Here is a 21,239-nt window from a genome sequence, read left to right as displayed (position 1 = left end):
ATAATAAATTCAAAGAGCTGAACTGGGACTAGAAAAGGTAAAAATAACGGGAAAAGAATAACACTGTTCAAAGAGAAAATAAATCCAAAAGGCCACAAAACAAAACTAACAATGTGAGACAGTTCATTGTTGTATTAATATCGTTCTGTTATTTTTTCTAACAAAGTGTTTATACCACCATACATTTCAAACAAGCTGTTCTTTAAGCTTTTCAGGCATCAATTCACGCGATGGATGATGAAAGTGAGTGCAGTGTAAGGCCACAGTTTCTGACCTTTTGTCTCAGAAACCCGGGTACAGCTGCTGCGGGACGGAAACCTGATCCGATTGGCTTCTGTGGACTCGACCAATATAAATATTGCCACACATACCCCTGAAGTTTGGGACGACATCGCTAGCACTGGCTTCTGCTCTGGCAGCTTGGCTCAAGGGGAGCACACTCATCATCCCCTTGACATATTGGGGCTACGCTGAATCTGGGGACAGCCAGTGGGGGGGCTCTAACAAGGTCGACCGGCTGACGCCGATGACAGCTTGACAGATGGGGGCAGACTAAGCAAAAGGAAGGTTGAGCAGAGGCAGGTGGGGTGGATCGGATCAACGTGCCGGCCCGCTCAAGGTGCTTCCACGTGAGAAACAAAAAGAGCTGAGACGGGTCAAAGAAAGAGGCGAGTAAATGAGGCAGGTGGCCCAGCTAGGATGGATAAAACACGCATACCAGACTGTAAACAGCAGATAATTTCCCTACTTGTTTATTAGTCGGAAGGCATGTCAGGATGGATGCCAGCGCCGCATGCATCTCAACCTGAACCATTCTCACCCTGACACACGCCTTACTTCCTCCTCCTCTCTTCTGTAGTCCTGACGTTCGATTTAGTTTAATGAGGTGCAGGAGTTCTGGTAAACAAAACCAGAAATTAATCATAGCTGTTAATCTCTGCACTTGACTGATAATTGAGTAGTTTTCCAGTTGCATTTTCTCGTTTTGCGTCACAAGCAGGTGGGTGACAAAGAAGGTTCCTGATCTTTGTCCTACGTCTACTGAAATCCCGTTTTGCTGCTCTTTGAGTGTCATTTTCATGAGAGGTCCATATGAGATTCCTTTTGCCAAAATGTGTTTTGTTTTTGACAATTTTATGGCTATTTTATTTGCATCCATTCTACTGTTCTTAATTTTTTTAAAATATAAAAAGTACCGCCATCTAAAATAAGCAAAGCACGGTTCAATTATTTACATAAATTCATTAAAAGCTGAAAAGCCTAAAAAGCACAAACTTTTACGATTAAGCGTTCCTCACACCAGCACCATGAGATCACAGTTCTGTTGACATTACAAAAATAAATGCGAGTGTCTTTGGTGTCCTGTTAAGATTGTGTGTCCCTCATATTTGCGGACCTGGAAGAACATCCAAAAGTAAACCAATCCACTGCTGCCCTACATGGGGTTTTTGTTCGAGCTCCAGCAGTCCGAGTGTCTAGCTGTCCCTGTTTCTCCTGTTTTCCTAATCCCAGGTACTGTCTGTCCTGCTGGCGTTCCAGCAGATTTGCACTTCGATCAGCATCTTTGCGTTGGCTCCTCTCTGTGGCCCCTGCGGCTGACAGCATGTGTTTCCACTCGTCAGGCCGTGCTCCTCCTTTTGCTCCACAACTCGGTGTCACACGAGCCTTGTTCCTTCTCTGTTTTCTCAGAAAACAGAGTATCCGTTACGTTGACCGTCGATTTGGGAGGTGCATAGCACCGCAAGCGTACACCCAACTGTTAACTGTGTCACGTTTTGTTATGTTGTAAACAGATTTAATTTTTTTTCCCCAATAATTTGTGGAGTTTTATGAGATACAAAGTGGTGTGTATTTTATTCCAGTTTTGGGCTGGAATAAAAATGGTTTTATTAAGAAAACGACTGACAGTGTGGCATGCTTTCTGTATTCAACTCCTTTATTCTGATAACACTAATTTATTTCTAGCCTTCAGAAATAAATTAGTAAACAGAGTCAGTCAACCTATGTGTAAATTGATCTCAATATGAGTCCANCACACACATGCACACACAAACACACACACACTTTCACTCTTTCTCATTTACCTCCATTTAATACCCAAGCCTGACAAGTGACAAGGCGAAGCGCGGCTTTTGAAATGATTACAAAGCTAGACAGGTGAGCAAAATGGATGAATCCTGTTAATACTTTACATCTTCATCTCTGTTTTGTCATTTAGAGTACGTAAACCGTTAAAGGGGAAAAATAAATAAATCGGGAGGTTTTATTTCTTTTCTTTTTTTTAAATACTTTTATTACACGACCACACGTTGATGCTAATTTATGGTTCTTAAATAGGGCAAAATCAAGGTTTCAGTATTAATAACTGCTGAACAACTGTCTAGGTTTCACTAAAAGTTGTGAAACTGAGAGTGAGAAAAAGTTTTGGAAGTGAATGTTAGCTGTTGTTCCACTGCCCATCACACCTAATTCAGTTAACCACAGATTTTACATGACTTTCTTACTCTAACTTCTCAGGTTAAAATTTGAACCAGCGGCTCCTCTCAATGATTCATTGAGCTCCAGACCTGATTTGGCGGTGGATTTTACTGTAATAGCGTATCTGTAAATGACTAATGAGCTGCACACCATAACACGATGAGTCATTTATTTGATGCTTTGAAAAAGTATCTGTAGCCTGTTTAGTATAAAGCGTGTCACACATTGCACCTGCTTAAAATCTTTTCCCATTTTTCACAGGGCACTATTACCCAGAAAAAAATTCATCTATCATTACAAGAACTTGCGCTGGGCAAGAGGTCGATGTGAGACGTACCTCTGTTTTGTGGTGAAGAAGCGAGTGGGACCAGACTCCCTGTCCTTTGACTTTGGGCATCTCCGCAACCGCAACAACTGCCATGTGGAGGTAAGTTATCAGACGATGTTGTTCAGGTGCAAGACAGAGTGAAGAATCATGAACGTGTGGTTGCACATATTTATCAGCATGTTAAGAAATTATTTTTTTAACAAAATTACAAAAGAAAGAACTAATAGCACCTCTACTGCTACTACATTTTCACCAGGACATTGCTTAGTCCTTTCCTGTAACATTTCACATGATTGGAGCAGAACAAGACCTGGATTCTCTTAAATCCTCTCTTTGTACCTTAGTGTTTTGGTATACATTTTGGATAGTTACCCTGACCTTCCTGTTGATGACCCATTTTACATTTTTCCTCAGAGTCCAGATTTTTATTTGGTTTGCAGAGCCCTTCGGAAGCAAAGCAAGTCCACATCTTCACAGATAATCTTTTGTAGCTGCCAGTGGAGATGAGGCGCTTGAAAAGCTCGATTTTCAGCTCTGTTACATAACTTTCTTTCAGCACAAGTCATTTTTTTTTTGTTTTGTTTGATTTCAGTCAGAACCGGCCCAATTTTATATGCGGTACAAAATTAGACATATATTTCATAATTCCCTAAGAAACGTCCGTCTTGATAATTATGTGGTCCTAATTTTGTCACCTTTGATTTCATAACAGGATTGGAACTGATATACACATCCTGACGTGTGTAGCATTCATATTTACTTCACCACTTGCATGCTGTGTGTGACGTCACATCTTCCTCTGGTCATGAGTTTTATGGTCGTCGCGTTACAATTATAATTTTAGTCTTACCTGATGAAAGCTGACAGTTCCAATTAAACTTCCAGTAAAGTGCAGGAAACTCCACTTGTTCATGTTTGTGATAGTAGGACGGAATAGACTTTTTGACTTGAATGTGACTATGGTCAATTTTAGGCGAGAAGCTATTTTCTTGTAGCATCTCCCAACGTGTGAACTGCAACTTACGTCTACCTAATTTGAATGGTATGTTCTCTTGTCTTTCCCATTTTACCAAGTGGCCAAGAGAATTGGGCATTTGTGCCACTTTACTTTTACACACCATGAATACAAAAGATCCAGGATAACAAAAGTTCCTAGAAACTATAATCAACTTGTTTTTGAAGAGACTGTGTGAGGTTATTGTGCAACTGGGGCAGTTTATGATAATTGTTCAGATGTAGGAACGGATCTCCATCAGAACAATAAAATTAAGTTTACATGACAAAACAGAAAACATCTTGGGTGGATCACTGCCCCAGACGGAGTTAGAGTAATTGTGAATTTTGTTTCTTCCTGCTCCTATCATGTCTTTATCTTATTCCTTTACATTTGCAGCTGCTGTTCCTGCGCCACCTGGGAGCGTTGTGCCCTGGCCTGTGGGGTTATGGAGTCACTGGTGAAAGAAAAGTCAGCTACTCTGTCACCTGGTTTTGCTCCTGGTCTCCCTGTGCAAACTGCTCCATCCGACTGGCTCAGTTCCTCCACCAGACCCCCAACCTCCGCCTCAGGATCTTTGTATCCCGGCTTTATTTCTGCGACTTGGAGGACAGCCGTGAAAGAGAGGGACTTAGAATACTGAAAAAAGCTGGCGTGCACATCACAGTCATGAGTTACAAAGGTCAGTGTTTACATTTGTATGAGACAGATTTAAAGAAACAGGGAGTAAGATTTTTCTCTAGATTTTATGTAACTAATTTTATTAAATGGATTATTCTTTGTTTTGAATCTCCCTTAGATTACTTTTACTGCTGGCAGACCTTTGTGGCAAAAAGCCAAAGCAAGTTCAAGCCGTGGGATGGGCTGCACCAAAACTATATCCGGCTGTCAAGGAAACTCAACCGCATTCTTCAGGTTCAATTTTTTTAATACACAATGTCTGTGATTCACAAATCCAAAATTAAACACTAATCATAATGTTCTGTTCTTCTCTCTTAGCCATGTGAGACAGAAGATTTAAGAGATGCCTTCAGGCTTCTTGGACTGTGAAATGTTTTCCTGACTCCCTCTGGTGCTCCCATTACGCATTATTATCCCATTACAAAAGAGAGAATTAGATGTTGTTTATCACTACAGAAAACTGCAAAACTGAGAAATGTTGAAAAAAAAAAACTGAGGAAAAAAAATGCTTTGAAGCTGTAGCAAGGCCAATATTAGGGAGCTTCTGCTTGTTGTCTCTGTGGCAAAATGAAAATGTGAAAATAAAATAGACAAAAACATACATTTCTGTGTTACTGCTGTGCATTAATATATTGCTCATAGTTTGTTCTTGTTAATTGCTGCTAATATTTTACACACTATTCTGTGTAGGATAATTCAGCAAACTGATAATAGTAATTACATTGGAGACGTGCTAAAGATACAACACAAGTAATCTGATATATTCTATATGAAGTTTCAAAGATGGGTTTGCAGATTTCATATAAACAGAGGGTAAAATGTAACTTTTTGTAATCTTCACATTGTTTTCACCAGCCAGAATAAGAAGTTTGTTTTATTAGATCTCATCAGTATTCAGTCATTCAGCTCTACAGATAACTGGTGACGAACCACTTATTTGATTCAGGTGTGTTTAGTACCTCTTGGGGTCTGGACATGGGCACTGTCGAAAACACTGGATGACAGTGGTTGCTGCCAAAGGTGGTACATCAAGTTATGAGGTTTAGGCACACATTTTTTTTTTTTTTCAAAAATCATGTTTGCTTTATTTTATCTCTAATAAGTTAAATTAGAATTTTAAAACAGCATTTTGTGTCTAATCTGGTTATCTTTGTTATAGCCTACATAAAAGTTATTTGAAACATTTAAGTATGACAAAAAAAAGAGAAATCAACAGGAAAGTTTTCTGAAAACCTCAGATTGGCTTCTTTAAATCAGGAATGACGACATTATAGTTTTCTGCAGCGTTCCAATAAAGACCAAATAAGGTTTTAGAAATCTATTTGTTTTACAGGTTTTTCCCGTTCCTTACTTTTTATGTGACTATTAAAATGTTTACTAATGTAAAAATAAGTCAGGTTTTTTGCAATCCTCGCCTCTACTACGGTAGAAATGGCGCAGCGTCTCTTCAAAGCTTTGTGCGCAGCTACACCCTGAATTACGGTTACGCCGCCGTTAACGCTGAACGGACAACCACCGTCACCACCACAACAACAACCACCACCGGCGGCGAACTGTGTAGCAGTCAAGATGGCGTCCGAGGGTCAGCTCGACTATGAGTCGATTCTGTGTGTCAAACCCGAAGTGAACGTTTACCGCATCCCTCCGAGAGCATCTAACCGGGCTGTCAGGTGAGGCCGTGGAGGGGAGCTTTAGACCCAGCATCCGTCAGCGGTTGGTTTCCGTGAGGTGTTGTCGTAGTTTCAACAGCCTGACGGGATTATTATGGAGGTCATAGTTGGTGTGCTGGTTGTTTTTTGTTGTTATATGTTCGCAAGATCATAACCGAACCAATAGCCATTAAAACCGAAGATGGGAAGCGTCTTATCTTATCAGCTGTGGCTGGTTTGTGTTCTTAATTGAAACGAGGTAGCTGATAGCATTGGTGAAAAAAATGTTAACATTTAATTTTGTGACTGGGCTCTTATTTAGCCCTTATGGCCTTTTAAGTACAGCATCTTAGAGACTAGTCTGACTCAAGGACACTCAAGCAGGTCGTCTTAATGCCATTGTGTCAAGTTTGGCAACGTGGCCATAATGTATTATGCTAAAGGTCTGACGGAGTTATTTACCTCTCATTTAATTTACTGGACTGTAAGCCAAAGCCCAAACAGCTTCTTCAGAGTCTCATCACTACTTGCAAACATTAGTATACGTCTGAGTCCAATGAGAAACTCACGAGTGACCACAGTGACTAAGCCTGTGTGTGTAATATTTTAGCCAGTGTCAAAAAAAAATAGTCTGTCTGATGCGTGGCTTACTCAGAAAATATGTGGACGCTGTAACTGGGATGAATCATAATAATCTGTGCCTACCTGCATCTTACTGATTCCCTCTATGTGTGTGTGTGTGTGTGTGTGTGTGTGTCAGGGCTGCTGATTGGAAGCTGGATGCTCCTGACTGGACGGGACGCATGCGTGTGACGGCTCGAGGCAAAGTAGCCTATGTGAAATTGGAGGACAAAGTGTCCGGTGAGAAAAGAAAAGCAGACAGGACAGTGCTGTGGTTTACTGCCACAGCTGTAAATCACTTCACTATGTATAGTCTTCTGCTTCACCACTTGCTGTCGGTTACTCATCATACCCAAGGTTACCTGGCTTTGTGCCCAAGCGAGATGTTTACGCTGAAATAAAAAATAAAAAATTGGATATTTACTATGCTATGCAAAGATATTCACACACCTTGAACCTTTTCCATTTTGTAACAACTACAACCTTCAGTGTAATTTCTTGGACTTTCATGTGGTACTTCAACATTCAGTAGTGCGTAATTGTAAAGCAGAATGAAAAGGATACATGGTTTTCTTCATTTTCTAGAAAAGGTGCACCGATTGCAGTTTTCTGGCCGTTGTCTGATCTTTAAAAAGCCTGACCTGCCAATTCCGATTTTGGCGATTACCTTTTTTTTTTTTTTTGTCTGGAAAGTTGCTGAATATTATGGCGGCACATTCGCTGTTAAGTTGGCAACAGTGACAGTTGTCAACCACGTAGGTGCAGATGTGACCTGGCGGGCGGGTCTGGCCTTCGCTAATGGCAGAATATAAAGAGACAGTGGCTGATTTTTCAGGCCTTTGCGGAGATCAATAAAATCGGTATCACATGCATCGGCTGAACACCCGATTAAGGAAATGGAGTCAATTTTATTGGCCAACTAATTTATTGGTGCACCCCTATTTTCTGCAAAACTAACCTGGATTTGGCTACATTTCAACCCTTTTCGGTGTATACAGCTTTGGAAAAAATTAAGAGACCACTGCAAAATGATTGGTTTATCTGAATTTACTTTTTATAGTTATATGTTTGAGTAAAATTAACATTGTTCTTTTGTTCTGTGAACTACTGACAACATGTCTCTGAAATGCCAAGCAAAGATTTAGTATTTTATTTGCATAAAATGAGAAATGGTCAAAATGACGAAAGAGATGCAGTGCTTTCAGATCTCAAATAATGCAAAGAAAACGAGTTCATATTCATTTAGAAACAACAATGCTGATGTTTTAACTGGATACATTTCAAGAGGAAGAGTTCAGAAATCAATATTTGGTGGAATAGCCAGGAGGTTTTCAATGGGGTTCAGTGCAGTGGTCTCTTAATTTTTTCCAGATCTATAGTTTGTAGAACCACTTTTTGCATCAGCTACAGGAGTCTGATGCCGTGTGTCTCTGAAGTTTATCTGTAGACTAAAAGTTTTGCTAAGTTTTCTTTAGAAAATAGCTCAGGCTCAGTCTGATTCCATGCAGAACTTCTTGTTTACAACATTTTTCAAGTCTAAATTAGAAAAATGCAAGGTCTGGCCTTTGACTGGGCCATTCTATCAGATGATTTTGTTTCCATTTAAAGTGATCCATTGTAGCACTGGCTGAATGTTTAGGGTTGTTCTTTTTTCAGGCTCGATTTATTTGTAGCCTGTAATGAGTTTTCTCGCCGGGTTGCCCTGTCCATCCGTCTTCTTCACCATCAACGGTGATCCGTCAACTCTGACCTGTTTCCTTGTGCACGCAGAAGAAAAGCATCCCCACAGCGTGATATTGTCACCATATTTCAATGTGGGGGTGATGTTTCCAGGGAAATATTTGCATGTTGACCAAACAGTTTTGTATTGGCCTTTTCTTACCAGAGCATATTTTTCTCTCCTACACAGTTTGAGTCAAACTTAGCCAAAATGGGACTTCAAAAAGGCTTTTTATTTATTTATTTATTTATTTTTTTTTTGGGTCTTCCGCTTCTACCTCACTATCATGCACTACTTTGTTCTGTCGCATAAAAATCCAATAAAAGACTGCAAGGCTGTGGTTTTAATAGGATACGACATGAAACGGTTCAAAGGTGTTTGAATACTCTTCTGAGGCACTAAATCTGTCTCCTTTTGTTTGCGTTTCATTTTCCCACGAAGGTCTTTGAGCCGAGCTTCACATGTTTTCGTTTTGACCCTGCAGGGGAGCTGTTTGCCCAGGCACCAGTGGAGGAGTACCCTGGCATTACAGTAGAAACAGTCAGTGACTCAAGCCGTTACTTTGTGCTTCGGATCCAAGATGACAACGGTGAGTAAACTGTTTATTGCGAGTCTATAAATATTTGAGCCGTCTTATAATAATATGATTCTCCAGAGTTTGGATGCAGTTCTCTGCAAACAAGAAGTGCAGCAAAACAAGGGAAAAATCCTGGCATTAACACAGCTGTTCCACCTTTCCCAGCAAAATGCTGAACTTTGTGTGTGAAAATGTTGCCAGTGCGCCAGGACTCACAAAGCGTCCCTTTTTTTCTTTTTGCACACTTGCTGCGCTGATACCATGAACCTAAACAGCTCAATAGGTCGAGTAGCAGTAAAGTACATGAAGTGCGTTTTTTAAAGTGAAGCATTCATGTAAAGGTTTTTGTGACTTAAGAAACAATACTGACAAATTGGTCAAAAAGTGCTTTACTTTTAATGAACAGAAATACAAACAGATCTGTTTTGGGGAGGAAATGTAAAATAAAAAAAAGGGTGCACATTTTCAAACGAATTCTTTGTTAAAGGACTTTTTGATTTATATTTCGCTTTCAATCTCCTTCTTTAGGAGTCCGTTAGTCATTTCACATCTTTGCTTGGTAATATTTGTCCACGCCACATTGTCTGAATTCTCCAGCTGTATCAGATTCGGAGGCTATTCCAGAATTTATTTTTCTTCTGCTGAAATCTTTTTTTTTTTTTTTTTTTTTTTTGTCAGTCTGGATGCATGGTTGGACTGGATGACGCTGAAAAATAAAACCCCTCTCCTTCTTCAGCTTCTTAGTAGGTACCTAAAAGTTTGTGGCCAACACTGACAGAGTAACCCCGTTCATCTAAAGAAAAGTAACTCCAGGACATGATGCTGCCACCACTGTTTCCCTGTCGTTATGGTGTGGTTTTGCTGATGTTTGATGTTTTTTTTTTTTTTGGTTTTTTTTTGTAGCAAACATACCTTTTATAATTATAGCACAAATGTTAAAATGTGATACTTTTAAGACCAACATTTTTAACTCATTCTCCAAAAAAAAAGCTCTGGGCAGATTTCAGCTGGTCCGGGATGTTTTCTCCAGAAGAAAACGATTGTGTCTTGTAACCGTACTCCTTCATCCGGACATATGGACAACACAAGAGACTGTTGTCACATGTAGAACCCAACCAGAACGTACTTCCTGCTGCTCAGCTTCCTTACAGTGTTACTGTCGGTCTTGTCTGTTTGTTAATTTTACTAAAATATCCAGTGTTTGTAAAGACATTGTTATCCCATATATATACTCCAATCACGAATGATTCTTTACTGCACCATACAAGTATTATGTTACACTCTAGAAGTATTTTGGACCCTTCTCCTAACTAGTACCCTGACTTTTGTTTGATCTTTTAAAGCCTCACCACAATCTGTAGTTTCAAAGCAGGCAAACACAGCAAAGTTGCCGAAAAACCTGCTAGGGCAGCTGGACTCTGCTTCACGTAATCATATTCTCTGTAATTAGCTACGTGTTTGAACTCAAGATGACTGAACCGAAAGATGCTGGAGGAATGTATTTGTTTCATATTAACAAGGAACTGATGAACTAAGTGAGAATAATAATTTAGTGATTTAATTTACACAAAATATGAAGGGCGATGTGAGTCGACGGTAGCACCTGCTAGTTAACTTCCTTTTTCCTGCTTGCTGAAGCGTTGTGACTTCAACAAAGTCCTCCACACTCATCATGTCTGTGTTTCATGATATACTTGAGTTACAGTTGCCATGGCTACCCTCTCTTCTAACTAAACGATGCATTACAAATGAGAAGTTACAAAAACACTCACTGAGAGTTTAGTTCAGAAAGTTTGTAGTAAGTTTTCAGATACCGTAAAAGAAAAAAAAAGCTCTCTTGAACTTAAAACAACGCACATCTTTTAAAAAGTTTATGTATAAATTCACATTTTTGTAAGCAACAAAATTGACCTATCGCCTTCTGTCTTTTTGCGTGAAATATTCTTCTGAATGTTTCTATCCGTGTTTTTCTTCTGGAAGGCCGCAGCGCGTTCATCGGCATCGGCTTTGGAGACCGAGGTGATGCGTTCGATTTCAACGTGGCTCTTCAGGACCATTTCAAGTAAGCAGCAGCTTTAACAGTGTGAACTGTCGCCACTTGAGTTGCGATCGATGGTTTTACTTATGTTTTGTATTTTCATCTTTCCGTCTTCTTTTCCTGGCCTCCCCTTAGGTGGGTAAAACAAGAGAACGAGTTTAAAAAACAGGCTCAGGCTCCAGACTCTACTCCTAAACTCGATCTGGGCTTCAAAGAGGGACAAACCATCACTCTAAACATTGGGGTACCTTTATTTTTTTGTGATTTCCAGTCAAGTTTGAAATGTCAAAGCTGTGTTTACGGTGGTGTTTAGTTTTTGGTTTTCTTCAAAAATAAAAGGGGGAGGGGAGGGATGCTGTAGAAATGTTTTCCTCTGAAACTCAAATGGGTTTCATATAAACAGATAAACACTGGATGTTGTTTATCTGCTTTCAATCTAACACCATCCGTGGGTCCTGTCGTTATCTAGCAATCGAAGAAAAAGGACAGGTCTCGTCCGCAGAGTTCGGGAGGCCTCGGTTTCCTTCCGCCTCCACCTGGAGGCAAGCTGGCCCCTCCACCTTCATCCAGAGCTACCAATCTTAACACACAGCCAACAGCAGGGGGAGCCGACACCGGTGAGTATTTATACTCCCAACGCATGACAACTTGGAGAAGTAATCCATCTAAATGGTTGTTTTAGCCATCAACAATTAAATTGACAGCAATCTCGGTATGCTTACTTGTGATTTTGTTAACTAAACATTTAAGCGGCTGAAAAAAAAATTGTAATCTCTATAAGTTGTTGCACTTTGCCCTTCTCAAAATCCTTAGCATGAATTTATCTTTTTATGCCACTTGTAAAATCTTGCAATGAAAAAGGGGCTAATCTACTTTGATTACATTATTCATTGGGGGGGAAAAAAAATCCAGTGTTGGTAAAATAATTTTTTTTTAGAAAGTCAGGTGCAACACCCACCAATCAGCTACGGCAAAATGAATTAAGCATTTTAACATTTTTCATTTTCTGTCGTATCTATTTTACTTCTTTGCACAATTCGAGTGTATTATGTACTGTATTATGTATTATGTATGTAGTGGCGTATTCTTAAGAGTCAGAAAAAAACATTTTACTAAGGTTGCCAAAAAGAGTGGGGTGTTTTGCATGAAGCTAAAAATATAGGCAAAAAAATTGATTTTAATCTGAGGTGTTCTGTCTTCACGTTTGGCTGAGCCCTTGTAAAAGTGATGGTAAATTTACTCATAAATGGTAAAAAAAAAAAAAAGGTCAACATTGCCCAATTTTCTTGCTGTGATTTTACAGCTTGCTGCTCTGTTTCCACAGTTCGCAGCAGAGGTGTGTGGTATCGATTATATAAATGGGCGTAACTCTTCAAATTACAACAGTGTACTACTTTGACTCATTTCCAGTGGAGCACTTGTACCTGCGACCTTTACTGTTGCCATAGTGACTAGCTGATGTGCTGACCCACAGGAGCACCTACCCAAAAGACTAATAAATAGACTGTAAAATGTTTGAATGTGAATGTAATAAGCGGCGCTGGATGTCGCATGTGTTCTGGGCTTTTGAGGCACAGCTGCATCGGTACCAAAACCACAGTTTCCAGTCGACGCTTTATTCTCTGGTTTGATGTGCCAAGATTTAAAGATGCCTCTCCTTAGAGATTTCTGCAGCCATCTGGATATAATTAAAGTGAATGGAATTTTGGTTTTGGTGCTGAAAACATTTGAAAAATTCAACAGAACCCCGAGGAACTTTTTCCCTATCAAAGATCGTGTGCCCAAGGAAACAGCTTATAATATGGCGTGTGTGGTTTTTTATTTTTTATTTTTTCCAGAATAAAGTGGAAAACTTTGCAAGTGCAAGGGAGTCATTGCTGCTGCGTTTCAAAGTTGGGTTTATCTTTGTTGTGTTTGGGTGGTGGCTAAACGTTTCAGGATCTTAAAAGCTCAGCACATTAAACTGAGGCCATTTACAGAGCAGAAACCACTGAGGTAAGCGGTTAAATACAGAGAAAATATTCATACACACTGAACTTTTTCATATTCTGTCCTGTTAAAACCACTTTAATGTAGTACACCGCAAAGTGCTTTTGGGCTTGTTTCTGCCAGCCAGCTTTGGACATGTAAAGAATAGATTTTTTTTTTTTGTTTTTTGGTCAATTCCTCTTTGTGAAAGTCAGGACTTTGACTGGGCCATTCGAACTCATGAACATGCTTTGAACTAAGCTGTTCTTTAGTAGATCTGTCTGTTTAGGATAGTTGAAGGAGAACCTCCAAGCCAGTTTGAAGTCTTTTGCAGCCTCAAATGGGTTTTTATAGGATCTAACTTTGACACAGCACAATTAAATATCAGTCACCCTTAACATCTTTTATGTTTTTGTCCCAAGAAGCCAGATGTTCCTGATGTTTTTTTTGTTTTTTTTTACAAAGTCTTGATCGATATTTCTCTGATCTTTCTTAAGAAAGTTGAGTTTTCTATAACTTTTGCTGCTCTTTTACTCATTTGCTCTCCAGTCCTTCACCATGACATTTTCTGAAACTAGTAAGGACAGAAAATGATCTTATGTCTGAAGCTAACATCTGTTATTTTCTTTCAAACCATCAGGTTGCTTGCTAGATCTTGACTCCAGCAACTCCAACTCAGCGGCTCCATCCAACCCGACGTCCACAGCCAACAATGACCTGTGGGGAGACTTTGACTCTGTGGTCCAGAAGTGAGGAGATATGTGATTTGTTTTTTTTGTTTGTTTTTTTTTTACCCCTTTTGTTTTTTTTTTACAATACAATTATGCAGCGTTTTTGCTAATTAATTTCCCCCAGTCTGGGGTCCCGTATCTCTCCCTGCCGAGCAGGGTCACCCTCTCTCCTTTGCTTTGGTCCTGGATTTCTGGCTGCGGTCTTAACCGGGTCATTTTTAGCAGATTCCCGGGTCGATATATTCCCGCTTTTCCTCCTCTTCCTTCCAATAGTTTCTTTACATATTGACAGAGTAAACGTTAATAGGCATATCGACATCTAATTAACTGAATTAACCTTCTGTACAGAGACGTTTTGCTTTAAATGTTACAGTGTCGGTAGTTGTTATTGGTGGTTTCGCCTTTAATGTACTCTAGCTTCGTTTCCTTTCCAGGCCTCCAGCTGGGAGACCGAATATATGCACTGACAGACAGCTTGACTCTCTGTGTAGGTATTAATTCATGAAGTGTGCGATTTTCTGATGTCGGATTGAGATTATTGTGAAGTCGACCGCAGAATGAGTTCATTTGAGAGAGCTCTGTCAGTCCGCCGCTGATTTACGAAGTGGTCGGGCTCTTTGGCGTTTTCTGTTCCGCTCTTGCGGCCGCGCAGCTGTTTAGCACTTACTCCAGTGGGGATGTGTTGTTTTAACTATAAATCAGGACACATGGAAGTGCTGGATGGGAGAGGGTGTTAGAGGGAAGGAAAAGAGGCAAATACTTTTATCTTGGCCTCAAGGGGAAAGGGAGATTATTTTTTAATGTTATGTCATTTCCTCTCAGCACAGCTGCTTAAGCTGTGAATTGTGAGTCGTTTGGGTCGTGACCTCTCCGAAGCTCAGTGAACAGGTTTGATTCTGCTCTGTTCGTTCATTCGGAGGAAGGAGTTATCTACAATGTGTTAATTCTGTTTGGAAATGCAAAGGTATTTTTTTGGCACGCTGCAGACAAGCAGAACGAGGAACCAAGCTAATACGCGTCCGTTAGTGTGTTCGGTTGTGAAATTACGTATCAAGAGCTGGACTACGCGTCACCGATATCGTGTGTTGTGTCTGACGTGCGCTGACAAGTGGCGTGGTGACGGGTGTTGACCGGAGCACACCATAAATGTTTGTTTATCGTCTTAAATTATATGTATTTATCCTAAATGTTACCTGTTGTTTAAGCTGTAAAGTGTATAAAAATATGCAAATGGGAACAATGAAAATGGAAACATAAAATATAACCGACCATGCCATTCTTTTCTTAAATGAAGAAAATAAACCTATAAATGAAATACTCAGAATCAAGTTTTGTTGTATTTTATTGCTTAAGCTGGTGAGCACAAAACTGGACTGTCAGTAAGTATGTTTTCAGTGAAGTTTTACTTTTTGTTTCTAACATAAAACAACTCGTTACTACAGTACCTTCAATGGATCATAAACCACGGAAGACCCAAAACTCTCGTGAGCGGAGCATTACATCAGGATTCACAGACAATAAAAAGGTTGATACATGAATAAAGACATAACTGAAAAGGAGGAGATCTGCTCCTGCTGAGTATTGGCTTTATGGTTCTGCTGTTCCACTTGATGCACCATCCTCACTGATGGAGGAAATCTGGGCCGCATCAGGCCTGGTTTGCCCAGGTCTTGGGCTTGTTGCGACGGCTGCGGCAGCGCGTCCCAGAAGAAGACCTCGCAATACGTCTGGGCCACCCAGACAACTCTCTGCACAGTTCAGCTGTCAGAAAGGAAGCAGACATGTTTTCATGTTCTGGACTTGAACAGTTTTTCTGAACAGTCTTGAAAAGTTGAATTTGTTTGGCAGGTCTGGATTGGTATGAAATTCTCTACTCTTTTGTCAATTGTTCTTTTTGTCCCTTTTTATGTCCTTTTTTTCCTTTTTTGTATACCTACTTGTGTCCCTGCCTCACTTTTTCTTTGTTCCCGTACTAATTCTTTCTTGCTTTGCTTCCTTCCATATGTCCTTCTTTCCATCTTTATTTTTAATTAGATTTTGTTCTTCCTTCTTTTCCTTTCTTTTTTCCTTGTATCTTCCTTCCCTCCCTTATCTTCAGTCATCTTTGATTTACTTTTTTGTGACTTTGCTTCCTCCTTGTCTTCCCTCCTTTTTCCTTCCATTCTTGTATCCTTTCTTCAGCCCTCCTTTGCTTCTTCTGTCCATCATTTCTTGTATCCTTTCTGTTTTTCTTCTTCACGACCTTATTGACTTTATTGTTCTTTATGGTGTCCTTCCTTTCTTCTTCATTCCCTCCTTCCCATCCTTGTATCTCCTTTCTTAATTACTCCTAATATCCTTTCTTCCATCATTTTTTGTGTCCTTCTCTGTCCATTTTCTTCCTTCTTTAATTTCTTCCTGTCTTCTTCTATGTATCCATCTTTTCCTAACTTACTTCCTTTTTCAAATAAACATAAATGGCAGAAGTCTGGATAACTATCCCCCTTTTTTTTTCTTTTTTTTTAAAGTGTTTTTTAAACAAAGATTTTCTCACCTTTCAGATATTCGTCCTGCTGGCACACCGTCCGAACGCAGATCTCGTTGTTGATCACATAAACGCGTGGAAGGCTGTTTCAGCAGCAGAAGAAAACATAAACACACGGCTTTGTGTCAGAATAGTGTTTAATAAAGCTTTGCAAGTAGAAGGGCATTTCATAATTAATTTAAAAATATTACTAGTATAATAGGGAATTTTTAGAAAAAATGTAGAACCTTATAATTCAATTCAATCTTTATTGTTTTTCTTAGATCTGTCTGAAAAGTGTCTTGATGAAAGACTCTTTCACTAATCCATCGAGATTAGAACCTGTTTTGTGTGAATGTCAAATTTAAAAACACTTTTGTAATCCCAGAGGGAATTTAATTGTTGTTCTAACTCGTACAACTCTCTTCAAAGAGTTGTTGCAGATACTGATGGCTGTGGGCAGGAAGAATCTTCTGTCTCATAGCCATCCTGAAGACATTTCTGGCTGAAGACACTTAATAAAAATAAAAAAAAAATAGAAAACAGCTTTGAGAATGGTCCCGTGTTGAACAGGAAATTAGCAATCAGTAGGAAGAAACACTTGAAAAGACCTTTATAGACTTTAAATAAATACTAACAGGGCAGAAAATATGAAGGCAAACCTCATCTAAAATAAATTTGTGATGACTAAAGCAACATCAAGAACTTCTTGAAATGAAACTGCTACTAAAGAGCCCAAATTAAATGTCCGTGAAGGTTTCAGGTCACCTGTAGAGACAAAGTCTGCCGAGACACGTCTTGATGGGTCTGTGAACTGAGTACATCCTGGTGCAAGGATACATCTCCTCCCTGCAGTCTGAGCGTGCAACAGTAAGAAAGTAAATTAGAAAAGAATAGAGCCATCTAAGCATCGCATAAAAAGCAAAAAAGTTGTAAGTGCAGCTTTGAAACAAACAGGAAACAGCAAATCGATGCAATGATATCTCGGCTTCACTAAGCTGCTGCAAACAATCATGTTCTAATCTAGATTTAAAGAAGCAGGACTAATTTTCCGGCACATCTCTGGTCTCAAGATCATAGAAATTAATGTTGCCTCACTTTGTTTATTTTTGATCCTGTGAAATAGAGTGAAAAGGTATCTGTATATCTGAGGATCATTTATGGGTTTTATACCTGACCACATGCTCTAAGATATATGTGGGTCCAATAAGACTCGGTGCCTTAGTGACCAATAAGAATACTGAACATTGATCTTCTTACAAACAGAGACTCAATGCAGTGATTGAAGCACTGGCATAAAAATATACATCTAATGAAAGGGACCATAAATATTTAATAAAAGTGTCCCAAGAATAAAGCCTTGAGGCGTTCTGCATTATATTTTTTTCCCATTCCTAATGACAATTAGCGCAGTACAAAGCACCAACTCACTATATGTGTCAGTAAGATTCTACTGACTCTGTATTTAGTAGACTTAGTGGGTATATTTATCAGTGTCAGGAAACGGAAACATTCTGGTCCCTGTAGGCAGGCGACTGAAGGTTTTGAGGTAAAAGACTGAGAACAAACAAACCTTAGGAGATCTGAACCGATGTGGTGTAGTGTCTGATCACGCATGACGACTTTTTTGGCAATGGGCAAGAGGAGAGTTCAAAAAACAACTTTCAAAAATGGACTCCGGATGCCTTAGCAGACATACGACCGCCGTGACCTGAACATGCCTATATCAGGGAGACAGGCATCTGATAATGTAAGCTGTGGGGAGGGAGCGTGTTGGCCAGCACCCTGTAGACGGGGTGCTGTCCAGCGATCGGGATTTCACTGTGATTGGGCAGAGAGTTCTTCGCAATTTGGTCGTGCTGACGTAAGCTTTTTAACAGCATTGTTATAAAGCTTTGCTGTTCAACCAGAATCTGTAGCGTGTAGAATCTTTTTCCTGCAACATCCCCATGCCAGCATCAAGAGGAGACTGACAGTAGCATTTCGTCAAGTCTGTCAGTCAGTATGTTCTCATGTCTCGAACTCGGTAAGCTGCAGTTTTTGGATGTATCTTTAAAAACCTTTACCACTGCAATCTCTGCTGCGATCTTTGCAACAAATTTGTTATTGGCTCAGAGTGACTTATTGTTAAAGCATCCAGACTTGGCTCCCCTAAAAGAGAGACACTTACGAGATGGCAATGGGATATCTCCAGGTGGCACTGGAAATAAGGAAAGAAAACAGGATTAGACTGGGACAACATCCTTCTACTGAGAGATTTCGCTTGTCCCGATCAAGAGTGCGACTTAGGAGGAAAAGGTCGTTACCGGTCTCCTGGGCTTGGACTACAGCTGTGAGCGCTGTGGAACAGAAACCAGAGGAGGGGAATGTTTCGCAGGATGCAAAAACAAATCAACTCGGTCGTAATTAAACAGGATGATTTGTGTGTTCGTTTTGGCAGCGGTTACCGTGGAAAACGCAGAGGAGCAGGACCGCTGGGAAGCTGCCCATTCCTTCAACTTGTGAGAGGTGAGCTTTACAAGCTGGAGGAAGAGGAAAAGAGTCAGGATGATTTCATACGGTGGAACTACTCAATATCCTCACTATGCTGTTTATGTTTCCTCCAATCCCAGGCTTGTGTGAATGCTCCCCACATTCTGAGCCACAGTAATGTTTTCCTTGAAAGTTTTCCTTTGGCAAGAAAACACAGATGTGCTGCGGAGAGCCATGTTTTGGGAAGTTATCGTAGCTGTAAAAGTGCCTGATGTAATTTTCCAACATTTATTTAATCTGGTATTTATTGGAGGCTTGTAAACAGCTTGATAAAGTAGCAGTGGAGCAGCGAAGGAAAACACCTCACCTCTGTAAATGTGTTTTTCCTTCCCCGCCTGACTCCTTGATCTCTTTTCCTCCCTTCCTTCTCTCCCGCCTAGCATCATTCCATGCGCAATGTGTCAGAGCAACTTTAGAGTCCAAAATGTGAGTCCTCACAAAAGAATGTGATTTTTTTTTTTTATTCTTTTGTGTGCCCTGTTTGAGCGCCCCTCAACCCCTCCTCTCCTACACTCTCACATTCTTTCCCAGCTTTCTTTCTCTTCAGAGAACATGTTACTGCTTCCAAACTTTACAAAACATTACTGGCCAATCTGAACTCGAATGTTTTGTCGTACACTCGTTTCTCCGCATAGGTTTGGTTGTCAAGGACCAATGTTTTTTTTTTTTTGTTTTTTTTGTTTTGTTTTCTCTTGACGTTAACGTTGCAATTAATCATAAATTGCACAACTTATATGTCTGTAACAAATGTAACAAGACAAGCTCCTAGACAGATGGATAATTCCTACAGTCGGTGTTTTTTGGAAGCCTGCAGATGATCCTGAACGTGTATTTACGACATAATGTGTAAAAATTTGTTTGAGAAAGTAATGAACTCATACTCACAACTTTTGCTGTCCTCCACAAGTGCTTTCTGTTTTTATGGATCTTTTGTCTTCTCTTCTTTCCCCTCCTTCCATCCCCTGCACCCTCCTCCTCTTCACTTTCTTCCTCCTCCTCTTTCCCATCACAGAAACCATGTTTTCATCCTTTTTCCACCACAATCTCAAATTTAAAGCTTTGCATCCTTTCACCTTCTTTTGGCTTTGACCATTTTTAAAGTTAAAGTTAAATATGTGAGCAGTTTGTTTGTTTTAGGTCCAAGTTGTAGATTAAACTTTATTTAAAAAAGGGAACCTTCCCATCCTGATAAAAAAACATTTTTTCTACTTTCTCAAAAGACAAACTAAAATAATTTCGAAATGTATTTACATTGCATGAAAAGACCTATAGCCTTTCTATTTTCTGCTTCCAGAAAACTAAGTCAGAGAACAAAGGAAGTTTATTATTCTGATACTCGAATAAAGGGATTAAAAATGGATAAATTGGGTCAAATCTTTTGGGTGTGTTTTATGCTTCTCACAGTAGTTTGCTGGAAATTTGGCTCTTTCCTCCAGACAGAACTGGTGCCACTGAGTCGGGATGGTAGGCCAACTTGCTCACACGTCTTTTTATGTTGCAGCTTTGGAGAAATGGCTTCTTTCTCTGAGTTCAGTGTGACAAGATCTACAATATATTGACTTATATTCATCAAGTAGCTGAACTTTTTTTTCATCTCTCAGGATTATGCAATGTGTTTGTGTAAAAATAAAGACAAAAACATTGGTATATTTCCTATTCTGTGATATTATGTGGGGATTGAAAACCCCAAGTACTTGTGGGTGGATGTTGCCTGTTTTTGTGATACTTTGCACAAACAGTAGGTGGAGCAATGCACATATAAAATATATATTGCTTTAAGGACTGGTCCATTCATGTTCAGTGGTCTTGCAACTTCCCTCTTTACTGCATCTTTGAAAGGAAAAACAAGAAATGAAAAAGGTTTCACATGTATGCTCACACCATGATCATTTCAGTTTTCAAACTCAGTTCACGTCAGATTTGGCAAGTAGAGAAATCTCACACACCTGACATGTGTGCCTTGGTTTCTGCTGAAGTTGAAATTGTTAAAAAAAAAAATTTTTGCTTCTCTTTAAGTGAGTTGTATCTCATGATTAAGGATGTTCCATAAATTAGATTTGAACAGAATACCGGTGTACTACTGATTGACCCAGTCAAGAAAATGCTCCAACAGATAACCTGTTTTGTTTTGTGTTGTTGAATTTAGCTATCTGAAATATCCCACAGCCTCTGTGACACCATCTTCAGTCTTGCTCCTTGCTTAGAAATGAAGTCCTGTCATATAAATGAACCACTTGTGTTGCTTGTGATGGACGCCTGCTGTATATTTTACATGTGAATTAGGACCAAGGGTGAAAATTTCAGCACTCAGAACGTGATACAGTACTTTTGCCATGATGTCACCATCTTCATGTTGTTTTCATACCTCCAATCAACACCTAAACATCTGGGAGTTAAATTCTTTATGCACAGTGCACGA

The 21,239-nt window shown here is 39.7% G+C and overlaps 3 protein-coding genes across 5 annotated transcripts; 2 read left to right on the top strand and 1 right to left on the bottom strand.

The window, feature by feature from the left end:
* Positions 1-1,051: 1,051 nt before the first annotated feature.
* Positions 1,052-19,811, bottom strand: LOC103136693 (microfibrillar-associated protein 2-like). Of its 3 annotated transcripts, XR_001661834.1 has the most exons (9): positions 19,128-19,657; positions 18,736-18,810; positions 18,595-18,627; positions 18,459-18,488; positions 17,057-17,144; positions 16,319-16,392; positions 15,382-15,546; positions 2,098-2,107; positions 1,052-1,062 (listed from the first exon to the last, which is right to left on the bottom strand). XR_001661834.1 is itself a non-coding variant. In XM_007550058.2 (7 exons), the coding sequence occupies exons 2-7, from the start codon at positions 18,776-18,778 to the stop codon at positions 15,434-15,436; spliced, it is 381 nt and encodes a 126-aa protein (XP_007550120.1). In that variant the 5' UTR covers positions 18,779-18,810; positions 19,706-19,811; the 3' UTR covers positions 15,110-15,433. The 3 variants fall into 3 exon arrangements, 2 of the variants coding, with proteins under 2 accessions (XP_007550120.1, XP_016525963.1); XM_007550058.2 differs by lacking the exons at positions 1,052-1,062; positions 2,098-2,107; positions 19,128-19,657 and adding an exon at positions 19,706-19,811 and having other exon boundaries at positions 15,110-15,546; XM_016670477.1 differs by lacking the exons at positions 1,052-1,062; positions 2,098-2,107 and having other exon boundaries at positions 15,110-15,546.
* On the top strand, positions 2,110-5,072 carry aicda (activation-induced cytidine deaminase). Its single transcript, XM_007550060.2, has 5 exons — positions 2,110-2,157; positions 2,740-2,905; positions 4,200-4,482; positions 4,600-4,715; positions 4,800-5,072. Exons 1-5 carry the CDS (start codon positions 2,138-2,140, stop codon positions 4,848-4,850), a joined length of 636 nt encoding a protein of 211 aa, XP_007550122.1. The 5' UTR covers positions 2,110-2,137; the 3' UTR covers positions 4,851-5,072.
* LOC103136691 (adaptin ear-binding coat-associated protein 1-like) lies at positions 5,974-15,100 on the top strand. The gene is made up of 7 exons (XM_007550057.2): positions 5,974-6,151; positions 6,891-6,991; positions 8,956-9,060; positions 11,029-11,110; positions 11,222-11,330; positions 11,556-11,703; positions 13,695-15,100. Exons 1-7 carry the CDS (start codon positions 6,051-6,053, stop codon positions 13,805-13,807), a joined length of 759 nt encoding a protein of 252 aa, XP_007550119.1. The 5' UTR covers positions 5,974-6,050; the 3' UTR covers positions 13,808-15,100.
* Positions 19,812-21,239: the final 1,428 nt, after the last annotated feature.

Source organism: Poecilia formosa, unplaced genomic scaffold, assembly GCF_000485575.1.
Source record: "Poecilia formosa unplaced genomic scaffold, Poecilia_formosa-5.1.2 Scaffold34, whole genome shotgun sequence".
Classification (NCBI taxonomy): domain Eukaryota; kingdom Metazoa; phylum Chordata; class Actinopteri; order Cyprinodontiformes; family Poeciliidae; genus Poecilia; species Poecilia formosa.
This window is presented reverse-complemented; position numbering and strand designations above follow the sequence as displayed.

Bases quoted from the DNA above. Each gene is read 5' to 3' on its own strand.
- LOC103136693 (XM_016670477.1), bottom strand. From the start codon at position 19,206: ATGATGCTAGGCGGGAGAGAAGGAAGGGAGGAAAAGAGATCAAGGAGT. The intron at 16,393-17,056 runs GTGACCTGAAAC...CTGCTGAAACAG, and splicing joins GGCAGACTTTGTCTCTACAG to CCTTCCACGCGTTTATGTGA. The intron at 15,547-16,318 runs GTGAGAAAATCT...CCTTTCTGACAG, and splicing joins GCAGGACGAATATCTGAAAG to CTGAACTGTGCAGAGAGTTG.
- aicda (XM_007550060.2), top strand. From the start codon at position 2,138: ATGATTACAAAGCTAGACAG. The intron at 2,158-2,739 runs GTGAGCAAAATG...CATTTTTCACAG, and splicing joins ATGATTACAAAGCTAGACAG to GGCACTATTACCCAGAAAAA. The intron at 2,906-4,199 runs GTAAGTTATCAG...TTACATTTGCAG, and splicing joins GCAACAACTGCCATGTGGAG to CTGCTGTTCCTGCGCCACCT.
- LOC103136691 (XM_007550057.2), top strand. From the start codon at position 6,051: ATGGCGTCCGAGGGTCAGCTCGACTATGAGTCGATTCTGTGTGTCAAA. The intron at 11,111-11,221 runs GTAAGCAGCAGC...GCCTCCCCTTAG, and splicing joins GCTCTTCAGGACCATTTCAA to GTGGGTAAAACAAGAGAACG. The intron at 11,331-11,555 runs GTACCTTTATTT...GTCGTTATCTAG, and splicing joins CCATCACTCTAAACATTGGG to CAATCGAAGAAAAAGGACAG.